The sequence below is a fragment of the Ascaphus truei genome, chromosome 5 (assembly GCF_040206685.1).
Source record: "Ascaphus truei isolate aAscTru1 chromosome 5, aAscTru1.hap1, whole genome shotgun sequence".
In the NCBI taxonomy this organism is placed as follows: domain Eukaryota; kingdom Metazoa; phylum Chordata; class Amphibia; order Anura; family Ascaphidae; genus Ascaphus; species Ascaphus truei.
Window position 1 is genome coordinate 209,289,028 of NC_134487.1, and position 18,361 is coordinate 209,307,388.

Genomic DNA, 18,361 nt, shown 5'->3' on the forward strand with positions numbered 1-18,361 from the left:
AGACTTCCCTAAAGACGGGATCACCTCCAAAATGACCTACACCAATTTAATAGAGATCTGTAATGCCAAGTACTGGAACCCCTTGCTCACCAAGTGGCAAGTGGAGTTCCCTGATCTTTTGGATTTAGAAGGCCTGGTCGAGGGGTACAGGGAGATCTGCTCTATTACTTCAGGTCCCAATTTAAGATAGCTATTTAAGATAGTCAATCGAGCGTACCTGTCTCCAGCTCAACTGAATAAATTCCAACATGGGTCAGTGGTACTGTGCAAGAAATGTGGCTGCAGTGATGCTAATATTTCCCATTGTTGATGGTATTGTAGGAAGGTACGAAAGTTTTAGTATAAGACCTGGCCTTTTTAAATAATTCAGCTTTCCTATGACTTCAGGGCAATGCTATTTGGATATTTGAAGGTTTGGAAAACAATGACTCTAAGGGTACCGCAACTGGCGGGTGTAATTATTTTGCTGGCATGAAAGTTGATGCTAGTTAACTGGCTCAAAGCACACGACCCAACGATTGCGCAGATGGAATCATTTCTATTCTCTGTCATGATTAGAGAAAATGTGAGACAGTGAGCAGAGGATGGGTAAATGTCTATATATATGGAAGCCATTTCTGGACACTCTGTCTTCTGACACCTTCAAAGAGGTAATGAGTCCCTTCAAGTACTCGGACTGGGTATTCACTTCAGTTCTGCACGTCATAGGAAAGATTAAAGGAGCTATAAGTGCTCTTCTGTTTACGTATCCGATCCGTCGACCTGGAGCGGTTAGGGTCCACTGTTCTCTCTCTCTCTGTCTCTCTATCCCCCTTCTCTTTCTTCCCCCCTTCCATCTCCTACCTTCCACTCATCCTAGATTAGTATTTTCCGTTATTTGTAATAACTAATGTCTTGATGTTTGTTTGAAAAGTTCCTGGAGTAGTAATAGAAAACGAAAAAGCTGTGAGTTAATGAGCTGACCAAATGTGAAATAAGAGATTCATTTAACCTTTCGAAGGGGGCTGGGTGGACTGTCTGGATACATCAGATTTTTTTTATTGGAAACTGCAGGTTCATTTCAGAATGTTCCTGTCCGGTGAACCATTCAGTAATTCCTGGGATTTTGGGCAACTTGCCAATTCAGCTTTCAGAGATGCAGGGGGCACACGCTGAAATTTTGAAATTAAAAACTGCCAAATTTAAAACTGTTAACAGTCCACTCCTCTCCTCACCCACATCTCGGCAGCATATGCAGGCTGTCTCTCACAGCTATACCTCTGCTCCTCTCCTCACACACAGCTTGGCAGCATATGCAGGCTCTCTCTCTCACAGCTGCACCTCAGTTCCACTCCTCACACACCGCTCAACAGGATACTGTATGCTGTCTCTCTATCTCTCCCTCACTTCTCTCGTCTCCCCCCTCACTTCTCTCCCCCCTCACCTCTCTATCTCTTCTACCTCCTTCACTTCTCTCCCCCCTCATCTCCTGATTTTCCCCCCCTTACCTCTCTTCCCCTCTTCCCCCTCACTCTTCCCCCATTACCTCTCTCACCCCCCTCACCTCTCTCTCCCCACACCCCCTCTCCCTCCTCACCTCTCTCTTCCCCCCTCACCTCTGTCTCTTCATACCACCCTCATGTCCCCCTCCCCCTCACCTCTCTTTCCCCTCACCTTTCTCTCCCCTCACCTTTCTCCCCCCCCACACCTCTCTCCCCCCTCCTCACCTCTATCCCCCCCCCACCTCTCTATTTATGAAAAAAGTCTACATTTAGGCTATAATAGTAATAATCCCCCCAGAATAGGGCATTACCTGCCAATAATGTCCTGTTCTTCAGGGATTATGACTTAATTATAGGCTAAAGGTGTAAATTACGGGCATTATTGAAATCTCTGCTCTCTGATTGGTTAGAATTTTGGCATTATTCATTCAGAAATGCACGGAATATTTGGCAACTTGCCAATTCACCTTTCAGAGATGCAGGGGGAGCGCTGAAAATTTGAAATGAAAAAACTGCCAATTTTAAAACTGTCAACTGTAAATACCTCTCCTGATCAAAGTGCTGGCAGCACCTCCACTCCTCTCCAAACACAGAAGGGCAGTATATGCAGTAGTGTTGGACCGGGTCCTACATTTTTCTTAAACCGGGTAACGGGTACCTGGAGGATTTGGCACCATGTACCCGGTCGGGTACCCGGCTACCCGGTTTTTCACTTACCTGGGGGTGGTGGAAACTTACCTGGGGTGGAGGAAGCCCGCGGCGACATCTGAACAGGTAAAGAGAGGTGCGGGGGTGGTGGGGCAGCATCAGCGTCAGTGGGGAGCCCACGCGGGAGCTGCAGGACTCCATACTGCACTGTGAGCTGGGACCATGTGACCGGAGCAGGAGAAGAAGCTTTCCTATTGGACAGCCGGCTGTCCAATAGGAAAGCTTCTTCTCCTGCTCCGGTCACATGGTCCCAGCTCACAGTGCAGTATGGAGTCCTGCAGCTCCCGCGCGGACTCCACATGACTGTGATGCTGCCCCACCGCCCCGCACCCCTGCTTACCTGTTCAGATGTCACTGCGGGCTTCCAGCAGGTAAGTAAGAGATACTTTTCAACTACCCTGACATTACCCAGATACCCGGCGCCGGGTCCACTTTCTAGCTGCCAGGTCCGGGTAATTTCCGGGTAGCTGAAAAGCCGCTAGGTAACGCCGGGTACCGGGTAGTACCCGGTACATCACCAATATGCAGTCTCTCTCTATCTCTCTCTCAGTTTGAATGGGACAGCCAGGGACCCCCGCTGTGTTAATCCAATGGGCCATTAGTCTGTCTGCAGAAATGTCATTGAAATGTTGCAGCATGTACCCAGCATGTACCTGCGTCTTGTTAGTGATTGCCCCAGATTTTCCAAGGCAAGTTTTAGAATACTCGTGGGCGCACCTGTACCAGCTCTTCATTCCACTTTGTGCTCCTTGCTCTCCTCTCTCTGCTCTGCTCCAGACTCTGACAATCTGGTCATGAACTACAACTCTGACCTATCGCCTTCTCTTGATCTACATGCCCCTTTTTTTTCTCTGCCATTCTCAAAATTCTTACCTCAGATCCTGGCTAAATTGTCACACATGCATGCTGCATTCCTGCACTCGTTCCTTTGAATGCCTCTGGAGAAAATCTCATACTCTTGTAGACTCTCTTCACTCCAAATTTGGATTATATTCATCAAGACATCCCTTCTGTATCCTCCTCACATTATACATCTCTTCCTATTTCTCCTCCTGCCTTCTTCAACTCTTTTTCCGCTGTTACACAGGAGGATGTGTCACTGTTGATCTTCTCTTCTCCCTCTACCACTTTCCCTCTCGACCCCATTGTATTCTTCTGCTTGCTCTATTTTCTCAGCTCGTATTCTCTCCTAGATCCTCTACAATTTGGCTTCCACAGTGCTCACTCCACTGAACAGCCCTTACTAAAATAAGTAATCACCTCCATGCTGCCAAAGATAAAGGTCATTACACTGCTCATAATGCTCAATCCCTCGTCAGCCTTTGATACTGTGAACCACCCTCTTCTCCTTCACATTCTCCACACCCTTAGTATCAATTACATAGCTCTGTCCTGGATTTCTTTTTACCTCTCCCATCATACTTTCACTGTCTTGTTTGCTAATACCTCCTCCGTCTATCTCTCTGTTGGCGTACCCCAGGGTTTTGTCTTGGGATAACTCTTTTCTCTTTACACACTCTATCTAGGTAATCGTATCAAATCTCTAGGGTTCAAATATCACCACTATGCTGATGACAGACAAATGTATGTAGGGGTGTGTTAGGTACCTATGCGGTTGCAGTGCGTGCCTGGAGAGAGAGGGGTAAGGTTCCGTGGCAGCCCGATAATATAGGGTGCCGCCATGTTTGTTGCGCAACAATCGGAGGGCACTGGCAGTGCAGAGAGGTCGCGCATGCGCAATGCAAGCGCGCGAACGACAGCCCAATAAGGGAAAGGCTCCGTTGGTGTACTACAACTCCCATGAACTCTAGTGCAGTCACCTGATACCGGGGAGCCAATGAGAGGGCTGGTTTTGCGGGAGGAGGAAAGGGAAGCATGGGGGAGAGACCACGCTAGGCAGAGGGGAACTGGAGGGCGAAGAAAGAGGTAGTGTGGGTGCAGGGGATCAAGTGACTCACCTGCATAGGACAGATCTTCCCCACAGGCCCTAAGAGAATCCCTGAGCCACAGTAGAGTGAGTTCCTGCAGGGACGCCCTATAGTGGTAGTGGTATTTCCTTACTGAGTAACAGTTAGGGACAAAGTGCAGAGTTGGGGTTGCTGCAGTCATCTGGGACCAGGTTGCTGAGCATCGTGACATCAGAAAGCAAAGCGTTGGATTGACGGATCCTTTTTGAAGCTGTTACCAGTCACCGCAGTGACCGGAAGGTATTTACAACAAGTGCACCAACACCGGTCAACAGGCGCTGATCCCGCCTTAGGGAACACTCTTTGGGGACACTAAGTGGAGTGGCCAAAGGACTGAGCCTATATAACTATTTTGTATATGGACATGGTATGGGGCACGCGGTGACGGGACAGAGACATTACTCCTTAGGAGAGTGGCCAAGCCACTAGTGTTATAAGGACAGTTCAAGTTAGCTACGTGTTATGTGTTATTGCGTGATAAAGTATGGTATGTTATGTGCTATGGCTTCAGTTAAGCATTAAGGTTACTATTGCATTCTAGTAAAGCCAGTTCCAGCATTCAAGGTGTGTGTATATGGTTCTTGCCCAGGGGAATCTTACATGATGGGGATCCTGGGTAAGTGGAGGCGCTGCCGTAAGTATAATGTGTTACCCCAGGCTCCCAGCTAGCGGAGGCTCAGATCTCTTGGAGCCACAGGTGTGTGCAGTACCCGTAGTCTCTTTAGAGCATCAGAAAAAGGGCTACATTTGGAGGCGCTGCTGAGAGTTCAGACCTGGGGTGCCCTATTTTTTTTCTCAACTGTGCTCTATTTTTGTTCCGCCATGTTTGTGCCCTTACAGCTTGAGTTGCGTAAGTGAGCCCAGCGGCATGAAATTCCCCTGACCCATGCCCTAGCCATTGGACATGTCCCCGCTGCCATCTCCCTGGGCACAGTGACTGATCAAGTAAGGAAGCTCCCACTCCTGGACACTGCCCGAGTGCAAGACCATCACTATGACCGGGAGCATAACTGGCGTAAAATATTATTCGTTACAGATCGGGATATATGCCCTGAGGCCCTTCCATCAGTATTAATCCTGCCCGACGCTCCCGGCCTTCATTGCCCGCTAGTACAAGTGGATCACGCCGAACCCCTGGATGCATCCACACCACAGCGGGGTTACCCTGGCCCGTCGAGTGCAGTCATGACCACCCCTTTCCGTACCCTTGAGAGCAGTTTGAACCCCCAATGGCCCGCTGCAATGGGTCTAGGTGCTTCGTTCACCCCCTCAGCCATTAGGCCAGCGCTAAGTAGAGCCAGCATGTCCAGACTGGATGCCTACTCCCCTGCTGGGAATAGTCTGTTGGATAATGCATCCATTCCTGTGCTCGCAGAAGCCATACACCACTCCACGCAGTCCCACCAATACCGGAAGCTGAAGGCGTTTTCTGGTGACAAACCCACCCCTCTGGGAGAAGTCGGATTTGAACAATGGTTGGATTACACGGAACAGGTACTTCCTGAATGGTCCTGCACGGATGCCATCCGGAGGCAGCGTATAATTGAATGCCTGCTACCCCCAGCGTCCCACATAGTGCACTGCTATCGAGACGACCACCCGGATGCTGATACGGCTGGCATCATTTACTCCCTTACCAAAGCGTATGGGATTCCCGTGGATGCATTTGCACTGATGGCCAAGTTTCATGCTTTGGCTCAGAAGGAGGGAGAGATGGTGTCTGACTTTCTTAGACTTCTACATCTGGATATGTGGACCCTGGTGAGAAAGAGGGTGGTGCAGAAGGTGGATGCCAACGGGTTGTGCACCACCCAGTTACTGAGAGGACTCCTTCCACTACATCCGGTGTCCGTGCGCGTCAGTGGCTGCCTAGTGCCAGGACAAGCGCTGGCGTTTGATGACCTGATGGATCGAGTCCAGGCACATGAGACTGTGCTGTTTGGACGTGACTTAACCCCAGGAAAGAAGACCGGGGTAGCGGTCAAAGAAGCCAAGAAGTCAGAAGCTAAAGTCGAGGCGGCTGGGGATTCGAACCCGGAGAAGGAGGACTTTGAAGCGCCTACAGCCGCCCGGGAGCGCCCCGCGTCGGGGCGAACATCTCCGACCTTCCAAGACAGTGCCTCCCGCAGTCACCTCCAGTGTTACGCCTGTGGAAAAATGGGGCACATTCGAGCGTACTGCCCTTCCCCACGGAGAACGGCGTCCCGGCCGGCCAAGTCCATGCTGTATACTCCACAGGCCGGTGAAGCAGTGGGCCAGTCCTCGACGAATAGTCGAATCGGACCGGCTGCCATCGTCAAGGTGGTGATTGAAGGCATCTACGCCTCTGCACTGATGGATACTGGGTCCCAGGTGACCATAATGTATCGACCCTTTTACGATCAACATTTGCATCGGCTGCCGCTACTATCCGCTGACTCCCTGAGGCTGAGAGGGCTGAGCCATGAAGACTACCCTATTGATGGAGTGGTGAAGGTACACCTGGATATCCCCCAGTTGAACACTGGCAAGCATCATCCCATGGAGGTGGAAGCGTTAGTGTGCCCAGAACCTCAGGATCACTCCAGCGCTCCGATAATCATGGGGACCAATACCGGCATCGTACAAGCTGTGATCCACATGTACTTGCAGGAAGCGGGTGAATTACCGTTGCTGGCTCTAGCCACTTGCCCAGCATTACAAGAGGCTTGTGGTAGGATTGCGACCGAAGAGGAGCATGGGATGCTGTATAGTCAAGAGCGTGTAGAAAAAACGAATGGCGCACAGCCAGGGAGTCAGGTGTAAAGCAAAAAACTTACCTTTAATCAGTGCATGGTTGGAGACAAATACACCCCTTGGGGGACAAAAGCAGGAACCTCCTACGCGTTTCGGACCATCAGGTCCTTTATCAAGGAGTCCTTGATAAAGGACCTGATGGTCCGAAACGCATAGGAGGTTCCTGCTTTTGTCCCTCAAGGGGTGTATTTGTCTCCAACCATGCACTGATTAAAGGTAACTTTTTTGCTTTACACCTGACTCCCTGGCTGTGCGCCATTCATTTTTTCTACTTGCTGCATCTGGATTCTGGATCTTCTGTGGCTGGCACGCCATTATTCACCCCTTGAGATGACGTGAGTGGGTTTTATGGTTCAGACTGTCATAGTTAAGTGTTGAGTTACTTACAAGTCTAATGTCACCTACCCACTCCCACTGGTATCTCCAGAGTAAGTGCCTGATTACAATTTGTTTTGGATGAAATTACCTGGGGTTTGAGCACCCTACAACCCTTTTTTACCTAGTCAAGAGCGTGGGCTGACCGAGATCCCTCCCGGGGAAGGAAAAATGATGGTCTCAGCCTGTCATTATCCTGCCAGACGTCCGGAGGATCAACTATTCTCCTTGGAAAGCACGATACGTGATGACCAACGGCTCGGCTACGAAGTATTGGCCTTGGTAAAAAAGTGGTCGGGGAAAATTCCGGCTCGAACTCAGGTATACGTGCAAAACCTTTCTCCGTACCTCATGTGCATTGACTACCGGCAGCCATTGGGTCGAATCAATCCAGTGACTCCTGAGAGGAAGGCAACAGGTGAACGCCCGGTGGCCACCGTCCATGCAGTAGCTCCAAGGTTGGCGTTTGACTTCGGAGACTCGCCATTGACGGAGGAATGGAGAGGAAGACTGCAGACCAAACTGGAAGCTCGGCGGGAGGTGTTTTCCATAAGTGATATGAACGTGGGGTGCAGTCGCAGCGCCCGCCACACCATTCGATTGAGCAACACCGCGCCGTTCCGCGAACGTTCCCGCCGCATAGCACCCAGAGATGTGGAAGAAGTGCGGAGACTATTGGCCGAGATGGAGGAAGCCGGTATTGTTCAGGGATCACGCAGTCCCTACGCCTCACCTATCGTGGTGGTCCGCAAAAAGAATGGGACCTTATGTCTATGTGTAGACTATAGGACATTGAACAATCGCACCGTACCTGATCAGAACACCTTCCCGCGCATCGAGGACCTCCTGAACGCCTTGACGGGAAGTAAATGGTTCAGCGTGCTGGACTTGAGGTCTGAGTACTATCAAGTGCCCATGGACCTGGAGGATCAAGAGAGAACCGCTTTCATCTGCCCGTTAGTGTTCTACCAGTTCACCCGTATGCCGCAAGGGATATGTGAAGCTCCAGCCACCTTTCAGAGGTTAATGGAGAAGATGCTGGGAGACATGAACCCGCAAGAATGCCTGGTGTACCTGGACGACATTATAGTGTTTGGGAAGATACTGGAGGAGCATGAAAAGCGGCTGTTGAAGGTGTTGGATCGACTTCATAAGGAAGGACTTAAGCTGTCCCTGGACAAATGCAAGTTCTGCCGCATGTCCGTGACATATGTGGGCCACATTGTATCAGCGGAAGGGATATCCACCGATCCAGGGAAGATAGAGGCAGTCATGAATTGGCCCCGGCCCAACAACGTCCAGGAACTACGGCCATTCCTGGGGTTCTGCGGTTACTACCGGCGATTCGTGGAAGGCTACTCAAGCAAAGCTAAAATCCTGAATAACCTATTAAAAATTTATCCTGAAGACCCAGGCAGGAAAGCTACCACTGCACAAACACCCTTTGGAGAGAAATGGACCCCTGCTTGTGAACAAGCATTTTTGAGATTGAAGACCAACCTAACGCAGGCCCCGGTGCTGGCCTATGCCGATCCTGACCGAGAATACGTTCTACACGTGGATGCCAGTTTCAGCGGCTTGGGAGCAGTGCTGCACCAGAAACATGATACAGGACTCCGACCGGTGGCGTATGCTAGTTGAAGCTTGACCCCAAGCGAACAGAACTATCCAGTCCACAAGTTGGAGTTCCTAACCCTCAAATGGACTGTAGTGGACAAGCTACATAATTACTTGTATGGGGTACAGTTTGAAGTCAGGACTGATAACAATCCAATCAACACGTCCGCCAAATTGGATGCGACAGCTCACCGATGGTTGGCGGCGCTGGCCAACTATCGGTTCAACCTTAAGTACAAACCAGGGCCCACCAACATAGGGGCAGATGCTCTGTCGCAGAGACCTGGGCTTCAACCTACCACTGATGAGGAGGTGTGGGAAGAAATTCCGGGGCCTGGCATACGTGCTCTATGCTCACTAGCTGCAGTGGTCAACGATCAAGTGGCGTTTTTGGAGTTAAGACTAGCTGATTCGCTAGGGTGCCAATCCCGATCAGTCCCCCGAGCGTACCGACGTCCAGAAGGAATGAACATTACGGAGGATAAAATAATTTCGTGGAAAGACTTGGTGCAATATCAGATTCAAGACCCAGTGGTGGAACTAGCTCGCCAGGCTCTGCAACAAGAGAATCCTTCTATACTTAAGCAAGCCCCCAGAGAACTGGTGAAACTATTGCTGAATGAGTTCGGAAAATTCGAACTGGACAACTGTCTACTGTATCGGGTCATACCGTACCATAATCATCCCGACCGGCGACAACTATTCTTGCCTCAAATTCTTAGAAATATGGTCCTCAGGGCACTACATGATGATCATGGCCATCTGGGCATTGACAAAAAGTTCGGGTTACTCCGTGACCGATTCTATTGGCCAAAAATGAGAGAGTCAGTGGAGATGCATTGCCGGCAGTGCACTCGCTGTACCCAGAGAAAGACACTCCAACTCGGGCGGCCCCCATGGGCCACCTGAAAAGCTCCGGCCCCATGGATTTGGTGTGTATGGATTTCTTGTGCATCGAACCTGACACTCGGGGCATTGGAAATGTACTGGTGATCACAGACCACTATACAAGATACGCTCAAGCCTTTCCTACTAAGGACCAGCGGGCAGTGACAGTGGCTCAGTTGTTATGGGAGAGATACTTTCTTCACTACGGATTGCCGAACCGACTGCATTTTGATCAGGGCAGGGATTTCGAGAGTACTCTAATTCGAGAACTACTGAAGTTGTTGAACATCACCAAGTCCCGGACTACCCCGTACCATCCGGAAGGGGATGCCATGCCCGAGCGTTTCAACCGAACACTACTTGACATGCTGGGCACATTGAAAGGCTCTCAGAAGACTGAGTGGAGCAAGCTTGTAGAAACATTGGTGCATGCTTATAACTGTCCCCGACTTGAGTCTACAGGGTGTACGCCGTACTTCTTAATGTTTGGACGAGAAGCTAGGCTGCCCGTGGATGTGCGACTACGGATATCTACTGATGGGGTATCCAACAGGACGCATTTTCAATATGTGCAAAGGTTACAACACAGCTTACAGCAGGCATACAAACTGGCTGAGAAGGCGGCGGCGCAATTCAATGCGAGTAACAAAAGGCGATACGATCACAAGGTGCGGCATAAAGAAATCCGCCCGGGGGATGCAGTTCTCCTCCGTAACCTGGGCATCCCCGGGAAGCACAAACTGGCCGATCGGTGGAGAGATCGAGTGTATGAAGTGGAATCTCAGATTCCAGGCCTCACGGTATACCGCATCAAGGACTCCGAAGGCCGGGTAAAGGTATGGCATAGGAATCATCTCTTTCCTATACCTCAAGTAGGGGATAATGACTTGGAAATTGCCACTGTTTCACTTGACGGAGAAGCTGATAGTACAGAGGATGGCCCAGAGACTGTAACAAATGCCACCTCTGAGAATCCTAAGGAAGGAACCTCTCAAAGGGGCCTTCCGACCGCGGGGGCATCTCCCGAAGGAGCTACGGGTAAAGAGCCCCTTGGTCCAACAACAGATACACTGACTCCAGTGAGCCAGCCACTAGACCCTCAGAGCCCGTGCTTTGTGCCTCAAAAAGACTTTGTAGACCCATTGAGCCCCTCCAGGGTGGAGTGTGAAATGCCAAATGAAACTTGCTACTCTCCCGAGAAAGTAGCCGAAGAGCAGCTTCGCAGAAGCCAAAGAACTGGTCAACCTCCGATGAGGATGGCTTATGATCAATTCGGGGCACCCCATTATGAGGCTCAGCAGTGGGCTCGCCATAAAGTGAGATCTGTAATTGGCATGTTCAGTGAAATGTATAACCTCATGTAGAGCATACAGAGTAAGGTGTACAGAAATGTAAATATGTTATGGTTACGTTCCCAAGCGGGGCCTTGGATTCTGCGAGGGGGAGAATGTAGGGGTGTGTTAGGTACCTATGCGGTTGCAGTGTGTGCCCGGAGAGAGAGGGGTAAGGTTCCACGGTGGCCCAATAATATAGGGCGCCACCATGTTTGTTGCGCAACAATCGGAGGGCACTGGCAGTGCAGAGAGGTCGCGCATGCGCAATGCAAGTGCGCGAACGACGGCCCAATAAGGGAAAGGCTCCGTTGGTGTACTACAACTCCCATGAGCTCTAGTGCAGTCACCTGATACCAGGGAGCCAATGAGAGGGCTGGTTATGCGGGAGGAAGAAAGGGAAGCGTGGGGGAGAGACTAAGCTAGGCATAGGGGAACTGGAGGGCGAAGGAAGAGGTAGTGTGGGTGCAGGGGGTCAAGTGACTCACCTGCATAGGACAGATCTTCCCCGCAGGCCCTAAGAGAATCCCTGAGCCACAGTAGAGTGAGTTTCTGCAGAAACACCCTATAGTGGTAGCGGTATTTCCTTACTGAGTAACAGTTAGGGACAAAGTGCAGAGTTGGGGTTGCTGCAGTCATCTGGGACCAGGTTGCTGAGCATCGTGACATCAGAAAGCAAAGCGTTGGATCGACGGATCCTTTTTGAAGCTGTTACCGGTCACCGCAGTGACCGGAAGGTATTTACAACAAGTGCACCAACACCGGTCAACAGGCGCTGATCCCGCCTTAGGGAACACTCTTTGGGGACACTAAGTGGAGTGGCCAAAGGACTGAGCCTATATAACTATTTCGTATATGGACACGGTGTGGGGCACGCGGTGATGGGACAGAGACATTACTCCTTAGGAGAGTGGCCGAGCCACTAGAGTTATAAGGACAGTTCAAGTTAGCTACGTGTTATGTGTTATTGCGTGATAAAGTATACGTATGGTATGTTATGTGCTATGGCTTCAGTTAAGCATTAAGGTTACTATTGCATTCTACTAAAGCCAGTTCCAGCATTCAAGGTGTGTGTATATGGTTCTTGCCCAGGGGAATCTTACATGATGGGGATCCTGGGTAAGTGGAGGCGCTGCCGTTAGTATAACGTGTTACCCCAGGCTCCCAGCTAGCGGAATCTCAGATCTCCTGGAGCCACAGGTGTGTGCAGTACCCGTAGTCTCTTTAGAGCATCAGAAAAAGGGCTACATGTACATTACACCGGCTGTTCAGACCAAAATCTCTGAATGTCTCTCCGCTATAACATCATGGATGGCCTGCCACCGACTAAACTGAATTTGTCAAAGTCGAAGCTCCTCATGCTTAGTCCCAAGCCTAGTCCTACTGCCCTCTTCTACATTGTTCGCAGCACTATCAGACACCCAGTATTACAAACACGCTTGCCTATGTGTCACATTTGACTACTTCCTCAAATTATCCTCTCACATTAACAATGGAACTAAAACCAGTAATTTTTTCCTCTGTAAGATTGCAAAGATACCTCTTTCCTCTGTCGCTCTACTGCTAAAACTCTAACACAGGCCCCTTTTATTTCAATCTATACTTAACGCTGCTGATAGAATAACTCTACTCTCTCCTAAATCATATGTGTTTACGTCTCTCCATCTAATTGCTTCCCATCCAATCCCGTATCACACACACTCTTCTGCCCCTCCTTACAACTGTAACGCTCGGCCTGCCCACAAGCCAGACGAGACCCCTGGACTGAGGTGGAAAGGAGTAATACCACACACCTAGCAGTAAACGGGGGCATGGCCAAGTGTGCAAGTAGCGTAGGTGGTCCTGGTAACAAAAATAGAATGGTTACCGTACTTGCCAACTCCAGCGTAGAAAGGTAAAGTCCGTAAGCCAATGGTCGTGGGATGGAGACAGCAGCGTAGAACAGTGTAAGTAAGCATGGGTCGTGGAGTGGAAAGAGCAAAGTAGTAGAGTGTCAATAAGCCGTGTCCAAGGGATATAGAAGTCTGCAGGTAGAAATGTGCAAAGCCAACTCCAAGGGTTCCAGAGAGCCGCGTAGTAGAAGTCCAAAGCCAAAAGTCGAGATCCAGGGAGGTCAGCAGTATATCCAGGGACAGGAATAGGAACTGAAAGACAAAAGGGGCCAGGCAACAGCAGACAGCACCAAGGCACAAAAGCTATGCAGAACAAGGAGGTAATGGAGAGGGGAGACTAAATAGGGGGCTGGGACCTATCAGAGGAAGGGGAGGAAAGGAGGAGCGGTGTGAGGGAGGATCTGATAGGTCCCAGCTTCCCAGGCACTTCTCCCCTATCAGGGCAAGGGGAGGAGCGGAGGAGCGGCCCGGGGAAGGATCAGATTGGGGAGAAGGGCCTGGGAGGCGGAGCTGATGGAGCAGGAGCAGGAAAGCGTGGATGCGGGCGCAGCATCAGAGGAGGCGGGGTCAGGCGCGGTGGAGGGGACCACGAGGAGTGAGGCACGCCACCGGGGAGTCTGGGCGGCACGGGGATAAGGTAAGGAGGCGCTGGAAGTGGGTCTACCCGCAGGGCGGATCCTTACAACAACTCAGCCCTAATTTCATGCTTCAAGACGTCCAAACTCTTGCGTTCTGCTGAAGGATGTCTTCTCTCTATCCCTTTTGTATTTAAAGTCCTCTCCTACCTAAAACCTTTCTAACTTACTGCCCCACACCTCTCAAATGCCCCACCCTCTCTATACAACTTTAAGACCCATTTTAAAACACCTCTTTAACGAAGCATAGCTCCCTGACTGATACTATACTGTACACCTCGTGCTTCTACCTTGGTTTCTTGCAGATGCACTTACCACAACACCCTCCTACTGTCTCTGAATGTTCTTCCAACTTATCACTTACATTGTAAGCTCTTTGGGCAAGGACTCCTTTTTCCTAATATTACTTTTATGTCTCTAGCGCTTATTCCCATTAAGTTATAGTATTATGTCACATGTATTACTGCTGTGAAGCACTATGTACATAGATGGCACTTTATAAATAAAGCTTTACATACTGTGCATACTGTATGTGGGTGCAGTCTTCAGCTCCCAGAACATGTTGAAAGTGAGCTAACTGGGAACATGTTATTTGATGTAATAGCTTGTTGATCCTAAAAGAATTTGATGAATATTTTTATTCTAGAAATCAATGCCCTCAATACTTGCCTTCAAAAACATCTACTGTACCTTCAAATGAACCTGTAGAAAAATGCAGTACTGCTAGTAGTTAGTCAATTGAAGGTCAGCTATTTTAATGTATATTAACTCCAGAGGTACTGTACCACCTAACACCTGACATCATTATGAACATTTTGAAGCTTATTAATGCTGATCTAGGCTCTAGATCACCATGAATAAACTTCAAAATGTTCACAATGATGTCAGGTGTTAGGTGGTACCTCTGGAGTACTTTATCAGGTATACAGCAACTATACAGATCACTTGTGAACATCTTCACTTCTGAGACAGATCCACAACTCTGCCTTATTTCATAATTGCACAGCATACCATGTTTCCACTGCAGCAAAGAATTTCAGAGAATGACATTCAAAATATATTAACTCTAGCTCTAAAAATAGACTCAGGGCACGATGATGTCAGACGCCGACCGGAAAAGCACAAGATGGAATCGCTTTCCCCACATAGCTTACAGGTGGGGTATTGGATGAGTAACTAACCCCTAAGGGCATTTAAATGTCTTTGTCACTGTTATACTACAAGTGTAGGGTTTGAGGAAAGGGCTTGGTGCCCTAAAACGTCACTCTATGATTGTACCTGCTCTGGAAATGGATTAAACAGAGTAAGCTTTTGTACACTGTTGATTACTGTGTGCTTCCTTCAAAACTGCTTTGACAATGTTCTCCGGAGTTTGGTCTATTTAAAAAAAATCAAAACAAAAAATTAACATCACAGCCAGCACTAGCAGTTAACACCTGTGCATCAATGGAGCTGCAATTGCTGCCATGGGTCCAGAAAATGTACAGTATGTTGCAATGCTGGTTTCTTATAGTGTAGTTTGTTTAATTCCTGGTCCCTATAGGTGCATAATTAAGATGGGGTCTTAAAATAAATCAAACTCTAAATTGGATACTAAAATAAGACGGGTACTATTTGACATATGTAATTCCATGATGAGCTCATTTAACTAAAATAGAATTAGACACAGCACCAATCCACCTGTCAAGTCATTATTTTAACTTCCCCCATGGAACTGTCTTTTTTTTATCAATTTTTGGCTAACTCTAAATTGGGGTCTAATTTTTACAAGTTGGCTATTTGTAGCCAACTCTATATTGTTCCCAATGAATACTTTGACAAAGACAACGAAGAAACATGTAAATGTACAGTACAGTATCAGATTTATAAACACATATTAGGAAATGTAAATCAATTGGTACAGCTATTACTGTTTTTTCTCTAATGATCTTCAGACATAAAGAAAACGATGGTGAAAATTGTCAAATTCTTCACATTGGTATGCTGCAAGTACACAGACACTGGAGACAGTAAAGGAAAAATGAATCAAACTGTGGAGATGGAGCTACTGCACAACAATAAAATGATTCAATCAGCAATAGATTAAATAAACTGAAGAACAAAAAGATATGTGGCAAACTACTATAGTACAAGATTACAATAGCGAGGCGAGTATAAGGATCTATATTTATAAAGATACCATAGGTTATAGTTGAGATGCAGAGTAAAAAGGAATGTTTTGATTTAAGAATCCACACATTTGGTAAACTCACCCAATATGCTTAGCATTGCTGCATAACAGGGGCAAAACAGTGTAGAAAAGAGTACCACATTTATTAAAGAAAATAAATCTCATTGAAAGCAGTTGGAGTTTTTCCTTTGCAATTCTTGTGAACTGGTTTTACCTCAGTTTTGCAGATTGTAGATTTTATTAAATAAACTTAGAGGTGCTGCTGGGGTGTGAAAAAAGAAAGGTTGCTGATAGCAGTCTTCTGATGGAAATGTATTTAAAATCTATCCTATTTTTAATATTGGTTCTTTGACTAGCTAGTCTTACTTTTAAATTATAATTCACGTACCAAAACTGGGACCTAGATGCAAGGATGCAAAGCTTATTAAACTGAGATATTTGTCAAGTTTGGTGTGTACTATGTATACTGTATGTGTGTCTGTGTGTATTGTATGTATGTATATATATATATATATATATTTATATATATATATATATACATACATACATACATACATATATATATATATATATTATATACTGTATATACTCACATACATATATACACCTCACCTCATATTTAGTCATTCCTTTTTACCTAGCTTATTCTTTTACTACATTTTTTTTTTATCTTTCTCACAGGTCTGTTTTGGAATTCAACAATGTTAACTTCTATTCATGTTCATAAACCATGCAATCTACACAATTCACAGCGTAAGATAACAATATATCAAACAATAATATTTTGTTGCAATGCTACACTTGTTAAGTATTTAAATGTAATGAAGTAGCAGGTTCAATTAAGAGGACATTTTTTGTTATCATCTTAAAGTGATTACACTGCCTTGTTGGGTACTCTAATCCAATCCCCCAAAATTGACCCATATTTACTAAGCAGTCTACTAAGTACTAGTACTAGCACTTCTAGTTTACTAAGGTGTCTTCCAGTGCCAAAAGGTGCCTTATGGCAGAAGACTAATTAGTAAGAGTGGCCCACTACCTGCACACTAGCCAATAAATAATTAAAACAACTGATTCCTCACCTTAAATTATGAATAATGGTTTAGAAAAGAATCACCAAATGTCATCTTGTTTTTAATTATCAATCGTTCCATTATTTAAGTTTACTGAATGCTGAATAAGGTTAGGAAATCTAAATAAAAACATAATATTATGATAAATACATTATAATCTAAACAAAATAAGTGCACATTTTATTTACCTTGGATTTATGATCTTCTGAAACCATTTTCACCTTTCAAGTTTGTGCTAGGGTTTTTAGTAAACAAAAAGCAGCTATAACTCTGTAATGGACTTTACTCACTATATTAAACATTACTAAGTCAGTAAACCTGTAACATGTAGTATGGTTGTGTTGGTTAATGTTGTACTTTTTAATGTGTATAGAAACGCCTTATGTTTGCACAATGCAAACTGCTGTCAAGATACTTTACAACTTTACCATTAATGAGTAATTGTCGTTTTATACAAGAGAAGACAAAAAAAAATGATTGGTTTATATTTACCTCTAGCATAAACAAATAAATACAATGTTGTTACAATTTATGAATAAAGCCTCATCAAATATTTGTGTTAATATAGTTCTATAGAACATTTGATGGTTGAGGTACAAAGTACACACAAGGTTGTTTTGCAATCCTCTAATCCATTTCTTCATGAGAGCTACATAAATGTTTGAGATTTGCCGTTAAACTAGATGTCATTATCCATTGTTGTCACAAACTCAGTGAAGAAAGGATTACAAATGTTTGCATCACAGAAGTATAGGTTTTTTTAATTGTCTGAGTCCCTTATATCACAAAGCCACACACATTTATTCAAATTGCTTATCATATTTTTTTCTGGCACCAAATATGTTACTTATTAGATATTAAAATGATTGTACTTACTTAAAAAAGTGTAGGAAATTGAATATTAATAGATAATGCAAATATCAAATAAACACCCATGTTCAGCAGCCCCACTTTGTATCCTGTGTATTACTGTGTCCCGTGGCTGTGGGGTTTATTTAAGTGCCGGAGTTTCGCATATTTCTCTCTGACAGCGTTCAAGCTGCAAACAATGACTGCTTCTCCACCTGGTACAGTGTATATTTTCCATTGCATTCCACCACGGATTGCAATAACGGTGGCTACATCTATACATGCAATTCCTAAGGAGCACGGCTACATTCAATCTATGACACATAAATTACCTCTAAAATTCTGTTAGTTCAGGGAACCTGTTACATGCACCTATTCAATGAAGTGAGAACAGTATAGCACATAGTTATCAGAGTTACTGCATTGTTAGCCTTTTAGTTTCCCTATAGATCTACCTGGTACTTCTGGAGCCCTGTCACATCAGAGGCCCTAGGTATGTCATCATGAAAATGCTTGTTTTCAAGTGGACAATTGGGCTGATTGCTTAATCAGAGTGAACTCCACTTCCATTTATGTCAGCCGGTGGGGCAGTTGTTGCCA

General features: G+C 46.5%; 1 protein-coding gene across 3 annotated transcripts in view; it reads right to left on the reverse strand.

The window, feature by feature from the left end:
* The window catches only part of SLC23A1 (solute carrier family 23 member 1), a 396,028-nt gene extending 378,797 nt beyond the window's left edge, over window positions 1-17,231 (reverse strand). For 2 of the 3 annotated variants that reach the window (XM_075601621.1, XM_075601620.1), the window contains exon 1: window positions 17,101-17,231. In XM_075601621.1, the coding sequence (XP_075457736.1) occupies window positions 17,101-17,127 (27 nt within the window). In that variant the 5' untranslated portion in view covers window positions 17,128-17,231. Of the gene's footprint in view, window positions 1-14,947; window positions 15,047-17,100 lie in introns of all 3 variants that reach the window. The other variant, XM_075601622.1, reaches the window with a different exon arrangement.
* Window positions 17,232-18,361: the final 1,130 nt, after the last annotated feature.